Source organism: Schistocerca americana, chromosome 9 (genome assembly GCF_021461395.2).
Source record: "Schistocerca americana isolate TAMUIC-IGC-003095 chromosome 9, iqSchAmer2.1, whole genome shotgun sequence".
Taxonomy (NCBI): domain Eukaryota; kingdom Metazoa; phylum Arthropoda; class Insecta; order Orthoptera; family Acrididae; genus Schistocerca; species Schistocerca americana.
The window spans coordinates 34,809,496-34,835,662 of record NC_060127.1 but is presented as its reverse complement, the minus strand read 5'-3'; the positions used below and the strand labels follow the sequence as shown (position 1 = coordinate 34,835,662).

The window sequence follows — 26,167 nt, the reverse complement described above, 5'->3', positions numbered from 1 at the left end:
TGCTGCTTATTGAACTCCTTTCTGAACCACTGACAGTTTTAATAATGAGTACTAAAGGTAATTTTTTTCCTATATCAGTATATGCATAGACATCACTATTCTTCTCAAATTGTGATGGATTATGTATGGTGAATTTCATTGGAGAATATGTGTGTTATGATGGTGCAGTTAAAATGCTCAACTCCTTGAAGAGGTTTCTACATGATGACCTTGGGTAAACACCACATATTTCTCTTAGTGCTCACTTTTGGGCAATCAGTTCTTTTCTTCTATAAGACATTACTGAGTGGAAATATACAAAATACATCAGGAGGTTGACTCATTTATTTCCAAGTTCAGCAATTATATGAAGAGGAAAAGTAGCAGAACTTAATTGTTTCTTCCAGTTAGTGTTTTCATCAATATGTAGAGCCCAAAAAGATTGGAGCATTCTTCCCTGTTTACTAACTGCTGCTCATGTGCTACATCATGTGTTGGTATGACTCTGTTGTATAGAACTGTATGTAGTGTGCTTTCTCAAACCTTAGGGAGACTCCATTTTCAGATAGCCGCTTAATAATCATCTGTAAAAATATCATTAATAATCTCTTCTGTTGCTTTCTCTCTAATGGGACTTATTAAAACACTAGTATTGTCTGCAAAACGTACTAATTCTACTTGTTGAATGTTAAGGGGAAGGTCATTCACATGTATAAGGAACAACAGAAGATCCATAATCCTTTGGGACTACCTTTGTGATTTCTCCCCACTCACTTAAATTTTCTACCTGTTCAGCACTGCTTCAATTGTTCAGCACATCTTTTTTACATTCCGTTTGTTAAGTGTGGTTCAAACCAGTTGTGTGTAAAGCTATCAACTCTATAAAACTTTGACTTGGTCACTATAAACCATTCCACACATGTGCCATCTGCTATGGGGAGGGGAGTGTATCAATAATTAAGCTGTAAAAATGAAACTTTAGATATGTGTGAATATTGTGTCAAACTGCACCTTTGTACCTATCCCCATTTCTGAAATACACACGATCAGAGTTGTAAAGTTAATTTTGGGACAAAATGTACTACTTCCTGTTTATAGCACATTATGAATTGTGAAAGTTGCTGACAGATAGATCTGACAAGCACATTTACAAATACAAGACTGCACTGTAAGCTACCACTGATTAATACACAAGGGTCTTAATCAACTGGGTCTCTGAGTTACGTGTCCCTCCTTTCCAATTTTCCTGCACCAGTCCCACTTCTTGCAAGTCCAAAGTTAGAGCATGTTGTGCATGTATTTGAGTTTAATAAGACTTTTTTCCACTCCAGTGGCCAGAAAATCTGTTAAAATGCTGGTTTGAGTGGTGGCTTATTGCGACCTTAATATGAACTACTGTTATGTCAGAGCAAGAAAGGGAACTATAGCTTATTTGTGTTTACAGTTAGTGACCGCTGCAGTGCTGGCTTAGCAAAGGATGAGAGTGGACCCAACTTGAAAAAATTAGTATCCGGTGAATTACTTGATGGTAATGTTCTTGCAGAAGACATTGTCCCAGATGAAGTGGATAGGATAATGGTGAGTATTATTTTCTCAAATAGGGTTGTAAATGTAACACACAGTTTTTGGCCCCGTACATTTCAACATTTTTATGGAAATGATTTTAATTTGTTGTTATTATTTGAGCAATGGTGCAGAGCAAAACAGTTGCCAAGTTGAGTGAATGCACTATTAGCAATTCCCTGAGGCTGTTTGTGGGTAATGCTGTTGAATATAAGGATTTTGAATTACTGGAAAATTGTTGTTCAGTGTAAGAAAAACTATCAACATTTGGGGCAATGACTGCCAGTCACCCTCATAAGATAGATAGTTGGTTGTACTGGAATCAGTTGTATCTGCCAAGTTTCTAAGAATATTAAACCAAATCCATTTCAGATGGAACAACTACATAAATCTAGTTTTAGAAAAACAAGTGCGAGCTGAGACTTTGTGAAATTATTGATTGGAAGTGTAAATTTTCCTTTCATGAAATCACTTGCAAAATCCTCCTCCTCAAGTATTTCTCATCAGTTTGAGACCCGATCCAAGTTGAGTTAATAGGAGAATTAGAGAACATTTGAAGAAGAGCTACACACAGTTTGTCAGACATCTTGTTAGGTGCTGTAATAACATTGCAGATAACTCTCAGACCGTGTCACTTGATGAGTCGAAAGACATACTCTCTTACATCACAGGACGGCCGTTGTGGCCGAGCGGTTCTAGGCGCTTCAGTCCAGAACCGTGCTGCTGCTATGGTCGCAGGTTCGAATCCTGCCTCGGGCATGGATGTGTGTGATGTCCTTAGGTTAGTTATGTTTAAGTAGTTCTAAGTTCTACGGGACTGATGACCGCAGATGTTAAGTCCCATAGTGCTCAGAGCCATTTAAACCATTTTCTTACATCACATCGTTACTGTGACAATACAGTTACATATAAGAGGGGTACTCACAAAGTATCAGACTTTTATTTATAAAATCGGCCTTTATTCAGTTACAATGGTTTGACACTAGTCACCTTGAAAGTAGTCCCTTTAAGCTTCTACACGCCTCTCCCAACACTGCTACCACAGTTGGAAGCATCACAGCAACGCCTTTTTTGTTATGACATGCAGCGATTCTTTCGATTTCTGCATAATGTCTTCCTCGGTGTGAATTCTGGTGCCTTTCAGAGTCTCTTTCAGTTTAGGGGAAAGCTAGAAGTCACTCTGTGCTAGGTCAGGGGAACAGAGAGGCTGATAAACAACAGCCATGTTTTGTTTGACCAAAAAGCTATAAATTTATTGAGAAAGATGAATGGATGCATTATCGTGGTGAAGGTGCCAACTGTCTGCTGCCCACGAGTCTGGCCATTTGCATCTGGCTGCTTCATGAAAGTGATGCAGAACCTCTTGATAGTACTCCTTGTTGGCATCAGTACCTTTTGGGGTACACTCGTGATTCAGAAAAGACAGTCAGTATGACTTTCACATTGCTGCGGACCTGCCTTGCTTTTTTGGATTTTGTGGATGGTGGATGTTTCCATTGTGATGACTGGAACTTTGTTTCTGGGTTGTACACATAAAATCAAGACTCATCTGCCATGATAACTGTGTCTAGAAAGTTGGGATTACTGTTCACAGTATCCAGTATGTCCTGTGTGATCTCCAAAGTTGCTTCTGCTCACTTGTTAGCAACTTTGGCACAAATTTTACTGAGATCATAGTGAGGGTCAGATGTTCTGTTAAAGTGGAATGAATGGATTCAGTACTAATTTTAACTTCATCTGCAAGGTCTCTGATTGTCATTCATCTATCTTGCATCACCAGGCTCCTGGCATGATCAATAACAACCCCATTTGTGGATGTTCAGGGTCCTACCTGGATCTTATTGACTCTTCACTGATGTGTGGCCATCTTTGAAGCAGTTGTACTGCTGCTTTATCTGTGTGGTACCTATTGCTTCATCTCCAAACAACTGTCGAATCTTGTGGATTGTTTCAACTGAGAAACACCGAGCTTAAAGCAAATTTTTTTGCAGTAATATTGTTCCACTTTTTCTGTCATTTTGCCCACAACTAATAAACTGACAACTACCAGTTACATGTTTTCGCTCATCAATGGCTAGTCAGCAACTAGTTGTGTCTCCAGCTGTGAAAAAAATCTGGCATGCACACTACATCTGCCTACAAACATGAGTGTGTGCATGCCTGTATCTCAGTATTGGTTTAGCTTGAAGATCGCATGACTGGTTTCACAGGTAGCCCTGCCTTTGATGGGATAGGTGATGTTTGTGACCAGACTGGATTAGGTGGTAGTGGGAGGATGTATGGGACAGGTCTGCAAGACCCTCCTGGTCTCAACCTTTGTTAGTCACCGTCCTCACCCATTCAGTACCTTCCCTGTTCCCATTCCAGCACTACGCAGCCCTCATTACACCATCGCACCCAGTCCTTTTACTTCTCTCCTTTTCCGCTAACCCCCTCCCCTTCCCACCTCTCCCCTGCCCTCCGTCTAACCTGCAGCACTTCACTGTCTGCCACCCCCTACCCTACTATCCCTCCCCCTCTCCACCCCAGCATTCTCATTACCCCCACCCAGTCGCCACTCCCGTCACACACTGGTGCTGCTGCTCACAGTGTGGTTTCTGTTGCCTGAGACTGCAGTCATGTGTGTGAGTTGCATTTGCATGAGTGTGTGTGTCTTTGACGAAGGCCTTGCTGGCCGATAGCTTTATTCGTGACAGTCATTTTGCTGTGCGACTCAGCGTCTCTGCTGATTGTTGAGTAGCAACTTTCCTTTTCATAATATTGTTACATTCCATCCTGGATTTTCCATTTTTTGAAAAAATAAGTTTAGACACTTTTTGAACTGCTCTTGTATTTGGGCTTGAATAGTGGCACATTGACAGCTGTTCTTGCACATGCTATTTATTCTTACTCAGGTATCATGGTAGCCACTATAGAGTGTATGGCTGGGTGTACTTTATAACAACCTTCCCAATTTTCTGTCCTATTGTATTCATGCTTGTAGTCTTGAAAGCATGTTTAATTTTTTACGGAGAGAGGGTTCTGGCCTCCCGTCCAACCTGCAGTGTTACCCTCACAGCTTACAGGACTGCTGGCTTTTCTAAAGGGGTGGGCTCCCCTCAGGAGTTGGGTTATAAGTAGGAATAAGAAAATTGGAAAGACGCCCTCGGGCCTCGAAACCTAATACCGTTGGGGTTGAAAAAGCAAGAGTTGGCCAAGGGAGGCTGACAGGGAAGGAGAAAGCAGGAGTCTGACACAAGTAAGTGGAGGCAATGTCAGACTCAGCTCGGGACCCCGCGGTCACCACCCGCGTACTTCTAGCTGAAGTCCCCTGGGGATTTCGGAAGATCTTCGGTCCAGTTCTGGATGCAGATACAGGGGAATGGAGGATCAGATACAACCAAGAGCTTGAGGAACTATACCAGCAGCCCAACATAGCAGGAACTGTCAAAGCCAAACGAATGCAGTGGGCCGGCCATGTGGCCCGGATGGAGGATCACAGATGGCCTCGGAAGCTCCTGGATTTCACACCTACAGGAAAGAGACTGCCAGGGAGTCTCAAGAAGCCTTGGAGGGATGGACTCCATGAAGATTTAAATCAAGTGTCAATAGATGTGGACGAATGGCGGATAGCAGCAATGGACAGAATACAGTGGAGGAAACTTGTAGATGCGTGTGGTCCACTGGGCCTGATCACGTAGTAGTAGTAGTAGTAGTAGTAGTAGTAGTAGTAGTAATTGTATTTATGGATTGGGAAAGGGTAGATGTACTGTCTGTATGTGGCTGTACATGGCTGTACATGGCATCATCATGATCATACAATTCCAGTTCTCCAAATACTGTTAATGAGGTGCTTCCACTTTCCTCTGTTCATGTGTATGGGGCAATCAAAAAGTTTCCATTTGAAGGCCATACATTCCAGAATCAATGAGCCAACAAGATAAAATTGGTGTGAGGAAATCATCCCACTGACACACCAGGTTCAAGATATCGGTTGGTAAAACACTGAGTCATGCAGCGTGAAGAAGTCCATAACTACCTGCTGTGCATCCTTGTCAAACGGGAATCGTCGGCCCTTTGAGCCCTTTTTTAAGGGACTGAAGATGTGATAATAGCACGCGAAGAGATCCGGACTATAGGGTGGAAGTTCAAGTGTGTCTCACTTGATTTGGTGTAGCTTCTGCCCTACAACATTTGCGATTTGGGGATGTATGTTATCAAGAAACAGCAACACTGCTTGTTACAGTTTTCGTGGACCACAATAGCGGTTTTCAACTGGCATGCTGCCCTACACACATTATTCATTCTTCGATGGATGTCTGCTGGTGTTAGTCCTTTGGCAGCCAAGAAAAGAACACCAGCACATTGGTCCTGTTAGGATGCATTTGGTAATTATGTAACCATAGTTCACTTTTCCACATCTAGTGCACACACATTGGAAAGACATGAATGCCACACTAATGTCAGTGCTTAGATATCCGCATTGGAGTTACACTATGTTGTATATATGCTGCAGCAGTGGCCTCAAATGGAAAGGTCTTCCTAGGGATGGTGATTATTGCTGAAACAACCAATTTTCAGTTATATAAATTTTTTTATGACACTTTAACCTGACTGTTAAAATCACTCAAAATAACGGTTTCTGAAATAACCGATGTTTTGTTTTTTTATTCTTATTATTTCCTATAATAAATGTGGAAACTGAAAGGCTCCCTCAGTTTCAATATACGTAGAATCAAAATATAAAATCAAATAGGTAAATAAACGAAAACTTAATGCACTCACTATTGGCTACTTTTCTCAAAAAGTGATACGTGACTAAGTACTACAAAAAAATCACCAATATTCTGCTACTGATTCTTATTGTTTGAAACTCTTCTCAAAAATCAAGTTGCAATTGAGGATCGTACCACAATTTGGGCATTATGACCAGTCAGTGCTAAACAGTGAAAACTGAGGTTTCAGAACTCTATGTTAATTTGTCCATTTTCAACAGTAAAGGCATGCTGTTTCAGACTTTCCTGACATAATAACTGCTTCACTGGTTCATAGGTGTTGCCTCGGATAATGTTGTGGCAGCTGCACTATATTTCAATGAGGCAGCTGCCTGTCATCTTCAGGTACTTACTGACATTTGCTACAGTGGCTCACCAATATATAAGCTGGCTCACTAGAAAAGTGCCAAGGGGTGGGGCTATAACATCATTGTAGACAAATCGGAGAGCGTGTTGTCATCCAGTGCCCCCCTGCTGGAGTCTTTGCATGTGCGACACAGGAAAAGCGGAGCTGCAGGTCACGGCCCAGTGTGTTGGCATCCAGTTTAAGTGTGTGGACTCTGATTCCCTATCTGTGTTGACTCAGATTCATTGGTTCTGGGCCGATGACTCCTTATTAATGCCAGTGCTGATTCCTGTGTTTTGCTGAGTTGAAATCTCGTGTCTCTATTACTCAGTTCATTACATATATGTATTTTGACTGTTTATTTAATGATGGAGTCCCAGTGCATGGCAGCGGATGAAAGGATCTTTCTCTCGCTGTGTCCTGTATCAAGACAGTGTTCAACAACAGCAGACTTTTCTAGCTGACCCTATCTGGTGTGACATCTGTGCTCAGTGCACCTATCCTTAAAAGTACAACACATCCACCCAATGTATAATTTCCCACTCTGGCACAATATTTTATACATCCCTGGTCTCCTGAGACATAGGTTGTCTGTAGCGGAACTTAGCATTGTTTGCACTTGCGCTGGAGAGCAGAGGACATGTTTTATTTCATGTTTCTTAAACATCACCATCATAGGGTAGAAAAACCATCTTCATGGAGATCTTTGTCTCTTCTGGCTGTTCTTCATGTTTAGTGCATGCAGGTTGAAATAAGTTAGGAATCTGTTTATCAGATCACCCGTTTTTAGCGAAGACGCCTAAGCTCAGCTGATAAGATCTCTGCATCTGAAATAACTCTTGCCCTATGTACGAGAGTTCGTAATATGCCACTACATTGATGTGGGTGATGGCAGCTCATATCTCGTAAGCATTGGTCAACGTGAGTTTGTTTACAAAACACACTGTGACCAAAGGAAATTTCTTCTTGTTTGCGGACTAGGATGTCAGAATGGGAGGTCTCCATTTATCTCCATTTCCATGGCGAAACAAATGCTCGGATGGAGGGTGTTAAGGTATTCCAAAAATGCGGGAAGCATTGCTTCCTCATATGGCCACACTAAAGAGGTATCATCCGCATATCTTCAAAAACATTTAGGTTTCAATGCTGCTAACTGCTTTTTCCTTGAAGTCTTCCATAAAAAGGCTAGCTACTATGGGAGACAAAGGGCTAACTACAGAAACACCATCATTTTTTCAAAATTTTGTTCAGTAAATAAAAAGTGAGTCCAGGTAAGCATATGTCTGAATAGATCTAAGATGTTCTCCTCCAGCTTAGCTTCTATAAATTGTAATGAATCCACCACAGAAACTTGCATGAACAAAGAGACCACATTGAAACTCACTAATACGTCAGCTGGTTTGAAACACAAAGTCTTCAGTTGCTGTATAAAATCTTCTGAGTTTCAAATAAGATGTTCACATTTTCCTACCAAAGGACTCGGAAGAGGAGCCAAATGTTTTAATAGGTAATATGTTGGGGCTCCTATATTGCTTACAGTGGGGCGAAGTAGAACCCTTTCCCTATGGATCTTACACAACCCATAAAATGGTGGTGGAACTGGGACTTGTCCACGTAAGCTCCTTTTAAGATTTTCAGGAAACTGGCTGGATTTGAGAAGGGTGGATGTCTTCCGTTTTACTGCAGGACCACTGTATCGTCATCTCCAGAAGGCACCAACTGATGCAGTTACTATTTAATTGTATTTGCAACTCGTTAAATATCCACAATAATAACAAGTTGCCTTTGTGGTGTTGCTAAATGTTAAAATGGAGATAAACCGTAATTAATTTCCTTTGTGATTTCTTCTTGTGTACTTCCTAAGAGATTCTATGTTTATTAAGGTTCTAGAGTTCCACAGTAACGTGGAATCCAATTAATGTTTTCAGTCTTACAAAGGTAAAATACGAAGAATGTGGTATGCAATCGAAATCACTTACTTCTCCTGAAGACCTGCCCATGTGTTATTTATTAGTTAACTTTTTTTGGATATTCATTTAAATAATGTTGACATATCATTAGAAATTGTGGGAACATAAGAAGGAATAGGAAATGTCTTAAATGATGCTGTGAACTGTGGCTCGAATGATGATTATTGTGCTAATTAAAGTCCAGAACAAAAATGGTGTATCTTCCAAGCCCAAAGGAAACGTGCACAGTAATAGTTACAGTGAAAACGAAAAGGCAGTAAATTTTTTGGTTGAGCAAAGCAGTGTGCAAAGCTGGTTTCATTACATGAGATGTGAACATGAAATCTGTAAATGGAAGAAAGATTTACACTAAGTATGTGTCAAAATGAAACTCAAGGAAGTCTAAAATAAGAACTATTCGAAAGATTTAGAACTGCTCATGACAGTCAGTGCGTCATTACTTAAGAAGATCTATGAGAGTGGACGCTCTGAATTGCCAGTGAGACATTACTGATTTCCAGGTTTCTTCACCTTGATTGAATAGATTCAGGACAATGTACGGAATAGGAAGTCAGAAAATTATGAAGTTTACCTCAATTAAATGCGTAGAGAAGATGTCATTAATAGGTATTACTATAAAGACATTTGTGACTGACGGGAAGATGAAGCTTCTTGTTATCAATAAAATTATGTGTACAAGGACAGTCAGTTTGGACTCGCATTCGGGAGGACGATCGTTCAATCCTGCGTCCAGCCATCCCGATGTAGGTTTTCTGTGATTTCCCTAAATCGCTCCAGGCAAATACCGGGATGGTTCCTTTGAAAGGACATGGCTGACTTCCTTTCCCGTCCTTCCCTAAGCCCATGAGTCCGATGACCTCGCTGTCTGGTCTCCTCCCCCCAAACAACCCGAAAGTCAGTCATGTTCCGTGCAAGAAATGCGTGCAAACCGCATATTCTCAGCAAAAAGAAGACAGATTTGCATGTGCAGTCATCTATACAACAGTGTCAGTGATAAGTATCAGTGGATTACTGTTTCCACAGCTTTATATCAGTCTTCAGGAACATCAAACCAAATTATGACCCAAAAAAAAAAAAGAAAAAAAGACTGTTTACTTGCAAAAATATTGTAACTCATGTAGCAAAATCCGGAAAAATGGGAGAGAATAAATTGGAATTTTTCATCTGAAACATCTTGTTACCATGTGTGGAAAATAATTCGTTACTTTTGTACAAAGTCATTGCCCTCAGGAGGAGGATAAAAAGACTGATTATATAATTCAGATTTCACCTGGAACTGATAGTGTGATCAAACAATACTATTTCTATTAGCTCTTTGTCATTTATGGTTTATCAACAGAACAGTATTCTTAACTTCTTTCTGCACTGTGAGTTTGCATCACCACATTTTGCAAATTCCAGAGAATAAAAAAAGGAACTGTTTCATTGTTGGTGAAATATACATTATTCAAAACCTATCATAAGAAGTGTGCTACATGAATTGTTATAAAATATTTAACATCAACAAATTAAAAGTCTCGACTGACGGAAATCGTTTGTAATCTAACATCATAAACTGCTTTGATTTTCTTCCTTCTGCTAGTCACTTGTGTAACAGTCTCATCTGCAACCGTTTAACTGTCGATATGAACTGCAAGTTATTCAAAAAATTGATGATTTCAGGCTTTTTGGTGTGGCTTAAGTGCTTAAAATTTGGAAGTGGGCACTTTGGATTTCACACTATGTGGCGCTACATTCTCTTGTCATGGTTGCGTCTACTTATTCGCTGATTTGCATACTAGACAGGAAGGGTCATACAACCTGCTGTTATAAATTGTTTTTGTGTGGGGAAAAAAGAGTAACTTTAACATTTTTTTAAAAAAAATTCTTGCAGTTTGCCTTAGCAGTTAAAATTTTGTCAGTGCATTTCTTTTGCTTCATTTTTTTTGTGCGAAAAATTTCAGGGTAGGTTTTGGGATGTTGGATTGGACAATTCCCTTTGATAGTCTTTTTGATGGTGGATCTAAGGAATTTCATTTTGGATGCCTGGAGTGTCGATGGTTCTCTCTTTGTGAGGATGCATGCTTAGATAGATTAGATCAGTATTGATACAAAGTGGATGCTGAAAATAACTATCTTTGTTTTTTATGGAATCTTGTCACCCCGTACAAGAGGTCTCTCTTGTTAATAGAATTCAGCACCTGTTTGTAGAACGATGCAGCCTTTCTTCCAAACAATCTCTTTTAGATCTCTTGAGCATCTCTGTTACACTTTAATATGGGATATAACAACCTGTTGTGATCTTAGCAACACCTCTCCGAATTTTTTCGATCTCTGTTGGTGTGTGTATGCAGTAATGACTCCTAATACTGGGGTGATACTCTAGAACTAGTCACACAAGTGTCTTGCATGCAAATTCATTTACTGATGCACTGCACTTTCCCAGAACTGTACAAAACAAATCTTAAGTCTTTCATTCACTGTCTCACTTTACGTGTCCATCCCACTGCAGATGTTTGCCCTTGCCTTATAATCAGATGCTGTTGGGTTCTTTCCCTCTGTTATAGACATTATCTTGCATTTATCCACATTAGGAGATCTGCCATTCATTAAACCTGTTGGAAATTTTCTCCAGATGTTTATGATTTCCTTAATATTGCCCAATAACACTTTCCTGCAGACAGCATCATCATCAGCAAATGACCTGATAGTGCTGCTGGTAACACCTGCAAATAGAAGAGCCTAAAATGAAACTGGAGGACTATGTGTGCTTTGCAAAAGTTGATGCTGAAGACTTTATTTTTTCTCTCTCTTCAGTTAAGCTTCCTCAACTACAATGCAAACTAGACATAATGGACAATAATAAAAAGAATGAAACAGATAAATTAATAATGAGAGCTACAGCATTGGACGCAACAAATCTGAGACGCCCTGAAGAACAGTGGCACCATATCTACACAGATGGCTCATAGGGGTCAACCGAATGAGGCATTGCAGCTGAAAGAGACTTAAAATTCAGTGAAACAGTCTCGATTGCAACAGATATTTATTTGGCATCTTGTTTCGGCCTATATTTTTGACCGTCTTCAGGCTGTGAGCACCTTGATGGTAGCTGGTGGTGATGAATGGAGCAATATCCGTACGAGTATGGGGCAGTTGACATCTATGCTCTTATGGATATTGCTCTGTCCACTGCCACCAGCTGCCATCATGGTGCTTACAGCCTGAAGGTGGTCTAAATTGTAGACCGAAACCAGTTGCCAAATGAACATCTGCTGTGATTGAGACAGTTTTACTGAATTTTATACCGATCATTGTTTACGCTTCATTGATAGAATGCTTTGTAAAGTGTTAAGAGTATGATCTCTTGTTCAGGAGGAAGGAGTTGATCTGTTCAGCCATCTCAATTTGGGTTTTTCATGGTTTTCCTAAATCACTTAGGCAAATGCTGGGATGATTCCTTAGTCGAGGCCATGGCCGACAACCTGTCCTACCATCATTAAGCTTGTTATGTTTTCTACATGTATGTATATTTTGAGCTACTGAATTGCACTGTATTACCATGACAAATCCTGTAACATTGTGAGATGATTCTTGGATGAATAAAGGTAAATAAAAATAAATAAATAATGGAGAAGAAGGAAACATTGAAATAGGAAAGTACAGGAAAATTTGCTCTTTGTATCAGACTTAAGGACCACACTGGTCAAGTTTTGAAGGTGAACTTGAAATCATCAGAATTTCCAGGAAGCCAGCGAAACATGATTTTACATATGTTCAACAAAGCAGTCATTTTTTGTGATTCCTGAAGAACGATACATTTGCAGTTCAGTGGGTATTGTTTCACTGTAGCTTAGACGGTAATGAAACAGTGGATTTTCTAGCAACAAAGAACACAAAAATTAAACAAATTGAAAAAAAAACAACTAACATTTAAAGTGTGCTATTAGCATCATGTATAAAGAAGAATTAAAAGGTCCATCAAAATTTCATGTGAGGGAGAGATCTGTAAAACCCTCATTTGCAATGACTGAGTAGTACCCTATGGCATTAGCCATATTCAGCTTCACTGCTGGACGTAACTGGTTGTCCACTTGTATAAGATTGTCGTCATGTTGGCTCCAGAATGTGTTCTGTGTCGCAAGATTGACTCCACTATGAAGAAAGAACATTTAAGGGTGTACAGAATTACAAGATTGTAATCCATACATAACAACATTGTATGGGAAGCAAGAAGGCAAATGACAATAAGTGCCAGAACATTAAAATACTGATGATGATGATGATGATGATGATACTGTATGGCTACTCATGGCATACAGAAATAGAAGTTATCCAGTGACTACCAGCTGAGCATAATTATAAGGAAATGCAATGTATTCACTTATTTGACAGAACGTTATGAACACACACCAAGCAGCACGTTTGTCTGTCTTTGAGAAGCAAAATTTTAGTTGTTGCAGCCTGGATTATGCTACCCTTGATGCACAGCTGCAGGTGCCAGATAGCTTGTGAAAGTCTGAAAGTTTGGGAGAGGATGTTTGTAAACTCTGACCCATGCTGTAGGCTAACTAATAATCTGTGCCCAATGCTTGTAAGAAATCTGGACTTTTAAGTGTATTTCTCTCTTCTGACAACTTTATGAAGTAAATTCAGAATATTCTTTGTAAATCTTCTGTGTCTGTGTATCACATTGCAATTTATGACTGCTACTTACTCCTATCTGTCACCCAATTCAATTTAATCTTGTGGTAACCCAGAAATTAAACTATTTCTTAAGCAAAACAGACAGGACAAAATGCAGAGCAGACATATGAGAACCAAACAAACTTTAGTAAATAATAGAAGACTTCTTACCCTAAGCCTGATTCCTGCAGTTTGTAGCATAATGGCCCCAAAGGGGCCTTTTATGTCACCTACAATACCAGGTTTGGTATGTAAAGGGCCATCTGTACCTCTAGGGTGCTTACTAAATATATTCTGCCAGGCCGAAATCCCTTATATTTCCATATGGAATATGTTGTAGAACAAATATCTAATCATTTGTTAGGTCATTGCCCATTGGACACAATGTGACACAAAATACGCATACATACTAAACTACTTATGCTGTGAAACAACAATGTATGGCAAAGCAGTCTTTCCACACAATTCACTTACATGACATGAATGCAGCAACTGTACTGGGAGGGGGGGGGGGGGGGGGGGGGAGGAGGAGGAGGAGGAGGAGAAGAAGAAACATTTACTTTTTGAAACACATCAGCACATTCATACTGCTTTTTTACACAGTTAAGTTTGTAATTATTTCTTCTCAGTTAATCTGCACAGAGAAGACAGTTTTTAAACTTACTGGGAGTCAAATAATGAAGCTGGACAGAATGAAATTAGAATAATCCATTTTCTGCTCCAATTCTGCTACAGTTGACATAAGAGTTTGTGGATTTAGTCTTACCAGAAGCAGCAACTAACAAAACTGGATTTAATGTAGTAGAGTGGTTTCAGCAAGTGCTCATGTTTTCCAGCACCATGGATAAGTTTGATGTTGGCAGGAACGTCTTGTATGGTCAACTGCACCCTTCACCATGCCTCGACACTCAGCTAAGAAGTGCAAGCACAAGCCCCACCAGAGAACACTTGGCATCATGTTCCATGGATAGTGGTTGGGCTCCTTCTCTCCCTGCCACCACTGTGATCATCCATCTGCACAGTGCTGTCCCCTTTCTTGTACCATCTTCCATCACTAAAATTCTTTCCTTCCCTCCACTGCCACCACGTAACACAAGCTGGTTTAGGAACAAGTCAAAAGATCGGAAAGAGGCTTTGATGTTTCAAGCAGGCTAGCTGACTATATTTACAAGAACAATCTCAGTTGTGGAGCCACTGATGACCTTGCAGAATACAGTCAGCACATAACCAGTGACAAGCAATGGTCATTTTTGTCAATCAGTCGTTCCTTGATAATTGACAGCACTCCAATCTCAGGAATGTGCTAACTCATCAATGAACCCTCCCACTGGAGAGAAAAGAGGCTGCATTAGTCAACCAGTGGAAAAATAGTCCTGTTAGAGCATAACAGCATCTCTCTTCCACTGTCACTGTCTCTCTACCACTCACTCTCAGCGCAAAAAAAGCGTGAATATCACACGCCAAAATTTTTGGTGAGGAAAGTGGAACAAGGATTGACACAGCTGGTTCCCTACTTTTCTATCAAAGTCTTTTAAAGAGGAACATATTAACCTGTTATGCTCTAACAGGACCATTTTTCCACTGGTTGACTAATGCAGCCTCTTTTCTCTCCAGTGGGAGGGTTCATTGATGAGTTAGCACATTCCTGAGATTGGAGTGCTGTCAATTATCAAGGAACGACTTCCTCAGGAAGTGCTCATGAATGAATGGTGCTTTTATAAGCCACATAAGGTTCATGCTAGATCACACCTAATGCAATCACACTGTCATACACAGACAGTCATACAGCGACTATGTTCTCACTGGCTGTAGCCTTATTCCTACCGAGCGAGGTGGCGCAGTGGTTAGCACACTGGACTCGCATTCGGGAGGACGACGGTTCAATCCCGTCTCCGGCCATCCTGATTTAGGTTTTCCGTGATTTCCCTAAATCGTTTCAGGCGAATGCCGAGATGGTTCCTTTGAAAGGGCACGGCCGATTTCCTTCCCAATCCTTCCCTAACCCGAGCTTGCGCTCCGTCTCTAATGACCTCGTTGTCGACGGGACGTTAAACACTAACCGCCACCACCACCACCACCTTATTCCTACTCAGATTGTGAGGTGTGACAACTTGCCACACAACTCTCTTCCTATTACCAGTGTCGGTCAATGCTGCCATCAGTGAACCTTGGTATGATACCGTATCGGGTAAAACGTATATAGTGTTGCTTTCACAATAAAATTTATAAAATCACCTGATGATCTGAAGACATATGAGTACAATGAAATCAAATAGATTACTTTTGTTTATTAATAGTCTTCCGTGAATATGGGTCCACACCCACTTCAAATTTCTTCAGGGAATTCCTAGCCTTGTATAGGTTGTTTTTATTTGTGAAATAAATGCTTAATTTCATGCTTTTGCAATATTAGCTAATTTTACCGCCTAGAGCATATTCAAGTTACCTCCGTCACAGTGGAAAACTATGGTGCGGCCAGGATAAAAGAGGCCTTGTGTTACACTGAACTTGATATCTGAAGCCATCTGAGTGTTATTTCTTAACATTAGGGCAGTGCTCAAACGGGGTCACTTGATGTTGAAGGGCAATTTAGTGATCAGTGCTGCACTGTCAGTAGTCAGTTTGAAGCTTGTAGTGAATACAGTTCTACAGAATGTCTTCTTCAATTGAACAAAGAGTGTTTATTGTTGAAACTTTGTTTGGATGTAAATAGCTTAAAACGTTGAATGAAAGGTTTATTGCTGCTCCTGCAAAAAGTGTTGTGCAGAAACTGATCACTAAATTTAGAGCAACAGGTTCAGTTGCTGACAGCAAAGGTAACCGTGCGAAGAAAATTTGTTCACCAGAAAATATTGAACGTGTTCTATGGTAAGAAGTCTACAGATATGAATTAGACGCCTGTCTTCCCAACTAAACATCAAACAAATGTCATGCCAGAACATGTTGAAGCTGTTACATACGCAAGCATACAAAGTAAGAGTGATGCAAACATTAAAACCTACAGATTATGCATGTCACTGATAATTATCTGGATCCAAATCTTTACTTCAACTCAGATGAAGAATCGTTTCACCTTAGTGGTTACGTGATCTCTCAAAACACAAGCTATTGGTCAACAGACAGTCCTAGGGAATGCTTTGGTGTGCCTCTGTGTGGTTTGAAAGTAGGCATTTGGTGTGCAGTTTCAGACTAACGGATTGTAGGCGCCATTTGTTTTAACATCATTGTGTACTCTCAGATGAAATAGTTGCAACCATTCATAGTGTGGCTAATGGGTGAAGAATGAGAGTAGGTGTTTTTCCAGCAAGACGATGCTATGGTGCATACTTCACAGTTTTCACTGTCATATGTCCATGATACTTTCAGAGAAGAACACACAGTTTCTGAAGGTTTGTGGCCTGCCAGATCACCAGATCTGCCTACCTGTGATTTTTATTTGTGGGGTAATTTAAAGGGTAAAGTCTACAGTAATAACAATTGAAGAGTTGAAAACACATTCACAATGAGACTGCGGAAATCACACCAAATAAATTGACATAAGTTTCCAGAAACATGTTGATGTATGCCGAATTGTGTATCAAGGTTTATAATGAAAATTTTCAGCACCTCCTGTGAACTATTGACCCACTGAATGTTGAATACATTATTTTTCACAATAATAATTTACTACTCTGTATTCTGTATTTACAATAAATGAGTGAATTGTCTGTATGTTGTTTATAAGACATGAGGCCTGTTTTATTTTGGCAATCCTGTGTAATCACGTGTCCTATTTTCCACACTTTAGTGTGAGGGAGCTCTATCTGTTGTTATCACTGATAAAGGTGACTTACGAACTTGGTGGTAATGGGTGTAACACAGATGTATTGTCCATATGTAAAATGGAAAAAAATGCAACCTTTATGCAGATCATTGTCACTGCGCCAAAGACAAAATGGTGGTGGCCATTCCTATAGAAAATGCTATGCAGCTGAAATATGTAATATGGCAAACGACATGCATGTTTCTGCACATTTCTCTGCCTTTTAAGTTGTTGTGTGGTGGGGGCTCGAGGAAGTGATGGTGGGTGGGTGCATGGGACAGGTTTTACTGCAGGAACCCTCACAGAGGAGCGTTGAGTTTGGGATAATGGTTTGGGAATATCATATGGCTTAACTAGATTGTGACAGAGGTTAGATTGGTGACAGTGAATGGTATGGGAAATATATCGGAGAGAGAATATCATTTCATGGTCCAACTTGAGAGAGGGGCATAGGTTTGTTGGAATAAGGTATTGAGGCATTTGAAGCCTGGACGATACTGGGTGACAAGCAGGGTGTGCTGTTAAGGGCATTAGTCAGCTCTCGAACATCTTGTCTTACAGAACTGTTCTTAAGGCACCATTTGTTCCATCGAGACTGAGCTGCAAAATGTCTTTATGAACCTACATTCCTCCCAAGGACTCACACCTGCTTCTGTGGAACATCTTTATCCCTCATGGCTCATACAACCTCGCCTTCTACCTCCTTCTGAAAATCCGTAAAAAAGGACCTATCACAGCCATCCCATCACATCTATCTTCTGACTTTCAAGGCACCCTCCCCCCCCCCCCCCCTACCCCCCTTCCCCTGGCACTACCTCCCGAACACATTTCAGCTCTGTTAGACCAGACCTCGAACCCATTAGACGGAGCCTCCCATTCTCCACAAGACACCAGTTGCTTCCTGGAATGCCTCAAATCTATCCCTACCTGGGTCCTTCCTTGGCACTATTGACGTAACCTCACTCTACACTATTATGTGACAGACACAAAGCCTTTCAGCTCAAGAACACTACTTCTTCCAATGGTGACCTGGAAGACTCCATAAAGCCTCATTTATTGTCTTCTTAGCAAACTTACTCTTACCTATGACTACTTCACTTTTGAGGACCAGATATTCAGACAAATTAGGTGGACTACAGTGGTCCCGTTGTATGATAAGCTTTCCATGGATTGCATGGAAGAGACATTGCTCAGTACCTAGAAGTTGGGCCTCCTGTCTTGCTGCATTTTTATTGATGACGTGTTTGCAGTGTAGACTCACAGTGAACAACTACTCTTCCACTTCCTACAACAGCTTAACTATTTTACCCAACTGAAACTCACTTGATCCTTTTCCAAATCCAAAGCTATTACTTGACACTGATTTCCATCCAATTGAAGCTCACATCCAACAGCAGTCCATATGAAGCCGAACAGTAAGCAACAATACCTCCACTTTGACAACTGCCACCACCTCCACATCAAATGCTGCATTCCCTACAGCGTGGCAAACATATCTGTTTCACCAGTGAATCCCGAAAGACCTACACTGACCATATTGTCTGGTCTTCTCCCTCCCCCAGCTCCCCCTTAGATCTTCTCTACAAACAGTCTCCCAGACAGTATCCTCCTCTCACTCTCCAACTGATACGACTCCTACTTCCACAAAACCCAAAAGCTCTGCTTGTCGTGTAGTGCCACCAAGGCTTTTAATGAATGTTTCAATAAATTTCTCTGACCAAGGTTGTGACATTCTCAGATTGGATTCTTAAATCTTCTCTCTCTGATATCCTTCCCACACCACCTATTGTTGCCTTCTGTCACCCTACTGGCCTCCATAACATTTGTCTTGAAATTTATAACATTCCCAGACTGTTATCCCTGTCCTAAGGTTCTTACCTTTGCAACTGCCCACAGTAAAACTGATCCCTTTCACCCATGTGTAACTTTTGCTCCAGCTCCTCTGCTGGTCAACCATACAACCTAACAAGCAGAGAAACATGTGAAACCACAAACATCATTTATTAACTTACACCTGTTCACAGTACAGCAATTTGTATAGAAATAACCACCATCAAACTGGCTGAGTCCTTGAATGGACACAGAGGAACAGTCTGTCTTGGAGTGGATGTCTTGAAGACATCCATTACTCAGTACACAGTAGCCGAGCATGCTTTGCAGCATAACTCAAGGGACCTGAGTTCCTGCTACTACTATACCACACAAGCCATTTGAATCCTCCCCACACTATACAAGTTTCTTTGAACTCTGGATATGGTAACTTACCCTCAAACATATCTTCACATCCAGACGCTCTCCTAAACTTAACTTTCATTAATTTACAATCCCTCACTCCTTTATTATTATTTTTTATTAAATATTTTGTTTTTACACTAAATTACTTCCTTTATTCCCTTTTTATAATCTCCCTCACCAACCTGACCCTCTGTTTTTTTTTCTGTCTTCTTTTCAGTTTTTAATTCCACTATTCATTAGATTTTTAATTCTTTGGATGTAAACTGACACAGTGCTTTTCAGTGTACTGGCTTTGATCTTCTCTCTCTCTCTCTCTCTCTCTCTCTCTCTCTCTCTCTCTCTCTCTCTCTCTCTCTCTCTCTCGCTCTCTCTGACCTCTCCCCCTTCATCTTTGACTCCCCTTACCCTCAGAACAGATGGGTCCCCCTATCTTTAGGTCTGAGGGACCTGCCCACCCTTTTTGACCTTCTCCAACCTATCTTTCCACCCTGAGGGAGAAGCCAACAGTTCCTAAAGCTGGTGTTAGAGTTTTAAGTTTTAAATTGAATTTACACATTGCCCCTTTCTTTTCTCTATTTTTTTTTAAATTTTACAGAAGGTATTGTACTGTATGTGGTGAGGTCTTGTCATAATTTAATGATAACAATTAATTTACCTTGAACCAAATGTTGATGTTTTCAAATCTTTCATTACTTTTCTTATCAGAAAGTGAAGATGCTGCCTTTGCACGTCCTCTCTCGAGCATGGTTTCATCATTTGCAAGTGCACATGTGATATGCTCATATGTATGACATTAACTGAGTGAACACGATGCTGTAATAAAAAGCCAAACATGAGAGAAGTATGTTGGCATCTCATACACCCACCCAATCCATTTAATAGTGCATACTGCTACTAAAAACAATTTTTATGTACACTTCAGTCATTTAATTTTAGTAAATGAGCATTTTTCCCCAATTTTAAATGACTTATGGGAAATAATTATTTGTCTTCATCAGCTCTTTCCACTGTATTGGATAGATATCTTATGTTTCCAAATAACTGATACACCTTTCCATGGTAGCTGTGTTACATGGTTTAAATGAAGGATGCTGATGTAAAGTATACACCAACTACCAGCAGTTCAGATATAATATGAAGTTAATCTGCACAAACAACAGCTGGTGAAATATGTTATCCGATATAAGATATGGAATGACTTAAGTAACTCCTGAACAATTCCCTGTGTCCAAAATTTCTAGATAATCTTTAATCCTAGCTTATCATGTCATAATTTCAAGCCATGAGAAAATGCAGTTTATCTTTGCTGTGTTTTACAGACGATGATATGATTAAGATAAGGCTCATAAATTTATCACTGTTTGGCCTCCAAGCAATCTTTTCTTATTTTTTTCTGGCGCAGTGCATGTTGGCAGTTCTCTGAAGTAGAGATCTTGTTATCCTGACAGAATTTCCATTAGGCTGAATGAGTGGCAGCTTGCTTTAAATGTAATACTCAAATATAATATTATTAGTACACTATTTAACACACTCAGTTAAATATAAACATGTAATGTTATGAAAGGATATGAAATGGAACAAGCACATAAGATCAGTTGCAGGGAAGTTGAATGGTTGAATATAGTTTACTGAGGGACTTTTGTGAAAGTGCAGCATACAGACAAAAGAGCCCACTTAGGGAACACTTGCGTGATCCATTCTGTAGTACTGCTTGAACGTGTAGCAGTCTCAGCATGTCAGGTGAGAGAAAGACATAAAGGAAATTGAGTGGTGAGCTACTAGGTTTGGTATGTAGATTCATGGATTGAAAATTCCTTTTGGCTACATGGAAAGTACATAGTAAATCTGCATGAACAGTAGTATACTGTATTGTGAACACACATCTGATGTTACTTGTGTGGGTAGCAGTTTTATTTAAAAAAATACCAACATAAGTAAATTAAATTACCAGTAGAAGAAAAACAGTAGATATTTAATGTAACTTATGAATTGGTAACTTTTTCCAAATTAGTGACTTTCCATCCAGTTTAGTACATTCCTGTAGTTGGCAAAAGCACAAGCTTTATGAAGCAATATAATGATAGTTTATTAATAATAATGTGTACATATTAAGCATTAGGGCAACGGCCTTGCCGCAGTAGATACACCGGTTCCCGTGAGATCACTGAAGTTAAGTGCTGTTGGGCGTTGTCGGCACTTGAATGGGTGACTATCCAGGCCGCCATGTGCTGTTGCCATTTTTCGGGGTGCACTCAGCCTCGTGATGCCAATTGAGGAGCTACTCGACCGACGATGACACGGCGGTCGGATGGTCCCGGTAGGCCACTTGTGGCCTGAAGACGGAGTGTACATGTTTTGCTTGACTCATTTCATATCCTTGAAGGTTTTCCTTTTTGATGGAATCTACAAAACCTTATGTATCAATATATGGATGGAGGAAGAGTGCTTAAGAAAAGCAATTGCTTTGTGATTAATAAAATAATTCACAGTGTAAATTAGCAATAAATGTCTATTATTGTTATAGATCTGGAGTAACATGAGCCATCAAAATAACTAATTGCTATGGTTTTCTTCAGGGTATACTGTTTGACTGGTCAGACAAATTACGTCTGGACCTAATTTTGACGACTGGTGGGACAGGCTTTGCACCTCGTGACGTCACACCGGAAGCCACAAAGCGTGTCGTGTCAAAGGAGGCGCCAGGTTTGTCTACTCTCATTCTCCAGAAGGGGCTGGAAAAAACTCCATTTGCGGTTCTGTCAAGGTCAGTCTCATTTTAATATTGGTTTATATTCATTTATGTTATTTTTTGCAAGTGTAATAGTGGAGTATTAGCCTTTTAGTCTCTGCATATAGATAGATATCTTTCAGGTAAATAATTGATATGAATTGCAGATCCCTGAGAAGTTTTTGTAGAATTTGAGGTATAGCGAGCGAGTGTAATCTCTGGCACCGTAACTTATTCTTTTGTGCAAGTGTTGCACACAACTATTGAAACATTTTATAAAATAATAAATTAATTAACAAAATAGTAATAGTAAAAAGCTGTGGAACATAACTACTCTTGTTGGTTTTAGCACTCTATAGATAGTTAAATAGCTAAAGCGATCTTTCTCCCAATTATTCTTTATACCAAAAATGGCTTTATGAAATAGATTGTGGCATTGCAAGAGAGGGAGAGTGCCAGTTCTGCTGTGTACTAAAATTTGGCAGTGATAAAATCTGCCGAACAGTACTCTTATCCTGGCAGTTAAAGCCCTGCACCCATTCACACATACATCCAGCGAACGTAAGTGGCACAAAGAAAACATTATTACAGAATAAAAACAGTCTTGGTTGTGAAATTATGTAACGTCAATTATATGTTTCACCCTTTTGGGCCATCATCGGATTGTGTAAAAGTAGCTGGACATGTTACCCACCCATCATAAAGCCATATAAAATGGAAAATGGACACAACTGTAACTGGATTGTAATACATCCACCAGAAAAACATATCCCGTTACTGTTGCATCCATCTTCCGGTTTATATCACTTTATGATGGATGGGTTACGTATGCGGCTACTTTTACACGATCTGATGATGGCCCAAAAGGGTAAAACGCATCAGTGATGTTAAATAATTTTGTAACCAAGTCTGTTTTTATGCTGAAAGGACTTTTTTTTTGATGGCTTAAGGTTTGTTTGATAACCTCAGAAGTAAGTAAGTAAGTAAATTAAAGCTGATGTAATGCAAAGTGATGACCACTCACCATTGCTCTTCAGCAGTGTTTTGGAAAAAGTAAGAAAGGAGTGAAATTTAAGGCTCCAAGAAAAAGGAATCCAAGAAATCAGATTGGGATGTATAGAAACTTGAATGTCAAACCTAACTGTCTAGCCTTTGCAAATGATTTAGCAATATTTTGCAAAAAAGTCAGTATGGTAACTGAGCAAATCAGTCTGTTCAAAGTGATGGTGGAAAATACTGGATTACAAATTTCTTTTGAGAAGACAGAATTCATTATGAACATTAAAACCAATTCAAAATTTCTATATAGTAGACACAGTGAATAACTTTTAAGTGTTAAGGGAAGTAATATATCCAAATGGTCTATATAAAGAAGCAAACAAAAATAAAGCCCAGAAAATGGAAATGGATTAGCAGTTAATGGAAGACATTACAATAAAAAAATCACTCCCAGAAAAAACAAAAATCCAATGCTGCAGCACTGATCAAACTGGGGTGCATGTATGCAGCGGAATGTATAGTCCCCAACAAAAAGGAAGAAATAGAGAAGGTGGAGAAAACAGAAAGACAGGTACTATGGAAAATACTTGGTCCAGGAAAAGTTGGGAGCACATGATTGAGAAGTAATGAAAAAATTTGCACCCAAGCTGAAAACCTACCTGATGTTGTCAGGTAATGGAGAATTTCATTTTATGGTCACTTGGTGAGAATGATCCCTGAACAAAGCAGTAATAAAAAAAAGTTGACTGTTTTGACAAAAATTCCAAAACACAAATTAGTTGGTTCAGGGAAGTGAAAGTGGCTTAGCAGATAAAATTGCAAAAGCAGAGGTTCTAGACAGGCCAATTTTTCAAAACAAGATTAGGAAATTTGGGGATTTTCACAAAAAGGTCAGAAAGCACAGGACAGTATGGACAGATGAAAGAAGAAAAGAACACAGTGAAAGAATTAAGCAACGCAAAAGAGACCAAAAATCAGGACGGAAGACAACCATGAGGAAGTTACTTTGTGTGCTCAATAGATGGCCAAAACCAGAGTAGTAGTTGTAATAGTAATAGTAGTAATCATGATCTACCATATCACCTGTGTAGGAGTTGAGTATCCAAAATTCAAAGTTAAACAAAAAAAAAAAAAAATATTAAAAATGCTTTTGCGAAAATCTTCAGGAGATTTCTGTGTATGGCTGTCAGAATTTAAAGTATGGTTCAAATGGTTCTGAGCACTATGCGACTTAACTTCTGAGGTCATCAGTCGCCTAGAACTTCGAACTAATTAAACATAACTAACCTAAAGACATCACACACATCCATGCCCGAGGCAGGATTTGAACCTGCGACCGCAGCAATCGCTCAGTTCCAGACTGTAGCGCCCAGAACCGCACGGCCACTCCGACCGGCTTTAAAGTATGTTTAGCATTGTTAGTGAATTGCTTAAAAGTAAGTATTTCTATTAATTAGTCAACGATTCATGCAAATATGTTAGATACAAAGACCAGTGATAAGAGCTAAGGCTGATTTGTAAGTGGTATAAATGTTTGAACAAATTGCCGATCCATCGAAATAAGAACATTGAGCAGCTGTTCTTGATCTTGGTATTTGACTCAACCATTGTACTGCCTTTATTTGCTTGGGCTGTGGGAAGTTCACTTGTGACAGATAAAAGATAACATTAAGCTACCTTATCAGTGTGTATTCAGACACAGTGCAAGCTTTCTGGACAGTTGTAATGTCCACAGAATTACATTCAAGTTCTTTGAATTTCTTGAGCACATTTACCAAAATAATTGAACTATAGTAGGAGGAGGTACTGTGTTTAATTATTTTCTTACCTACGTGTTGTAGCACAATATGCTAAAATATGCTTTTCCTATTTCTGGTAGACTAGCATAACACAGTATCTACATTCAATCTGTTTTCATTATTTGGTGAATATGTGGTGATAGTTCTTTCTCTTTGTTTGTGAGTATGATGATAATGTTTCAATTGATATTTAGTTCTTATAATGCATGAGAGCATACAGAACATTGAGAAAGTTCTGAATTTGACACATTTATAACTCACTGTATGGGTTTTTTTTTTTTTTCTGAGGAAGGCTGTGGCTGAAAGCTAATGCATAAATGTCTTTTAGTTGTGCCTGTCTGCAACTTTATGATAAGTAGCAATCTTCCTTTCCTTACATTGTTAGTAATGAAAATGATGATAAATAGTACAGATCAAAAGAGACTGTTGAAAAGGATGGTGAAGATTAGGTGGATAGAGGGGATAAATAACTGAGAGGCACTGAACTGAGTTGGGGAGAGAAGAAGTGGTTTGTGGTACAAGTTGACAAAAAGAAAAAAAAAAGTTGACAGGACACTTCTTGGCACATAAAGAAATAGTTAGTTTGTCAGTCAAGTGGAATGTGTGTAAAGTGGATGTAGGTTACAGTATTTATGCAGAGATGAACAGATTCACACAGGACAGGTTAGCATAAGCAGTTTTATCAGACAACTTTTCAGACTGAAGACTACACCCTCAACAACAAAAATGTAATTGTGATGGATGGAACATACAGCCAAAGGTGAATGTGTGGTATTTTGGATCAAGGAAGCTCTTTGCTGTATTCCAGGGATGTACAGGTCACATGCAGCCCACCATTGATCTGGTGGTGGCCTGCCCCTCATTGTTCGTTCTTGTAAATTTATTTTTAAAGTCATCTTTCGTTCCTTCCTAAAAGGAGAGAGTGGGCTGTTGTAGAACTTAGTTCTTTTGTACCCAGTCTAGTTAGCATTGGCGCAGGGGGAACCAATTTGGACCTGTAAGTTGTCTCACACCACATCATTTTTATTTTTGAATTTGCAGCCTACGGTACTTGCAAGTATGTACACATTTCGCTAAAATTAAAATACAGGATGGAGCAGAGGAAACTTATGTATTTCATTACCGAATAATTTCCACTATTTTATTCATAGAAAAAAACTTTTACAGTAAGTAATAATACTGTAGTTTTATTGCATTTTTGAAATCTATGTAGATAAATTAGGTTTGGAAATTAGTCATTAAAACGACATCCTTCTTGACAGAAACACATTCAGGGCCCCTCCTCAAAGCTCTGCAAGTTTTTCTCCAACCATACATGGAAAACATA

General features: G+C 39.5%; 1 protein-coding gene across 1 annotated transcript in view; it reads left to right on the top strand.

The window, feature by feature from the left end:
- Nucleotides 1-26,167, top strand: part of LOC124551009 (gephyrin) — a 108,936-nt gene that overhangs the window by 35,263 nt on the left and 47,506 nt on the right. Inside the window, exons 2-3 of the mRNA XM_047125852.1 lie at nucleotides 1,424-1,557; nucleotides 21,891-22,078. Of these exons, the coding sequence (XP_046981808.1) occupies nucleotides 1,424-1,557; nucleotides 21,891-22,078 (322 nt within the window). The remainder of the gene's footprint in view (nucleotides 1-1,423; nucleotides 1,558-21,890; nucleotides 22,079-26,167) is intronic.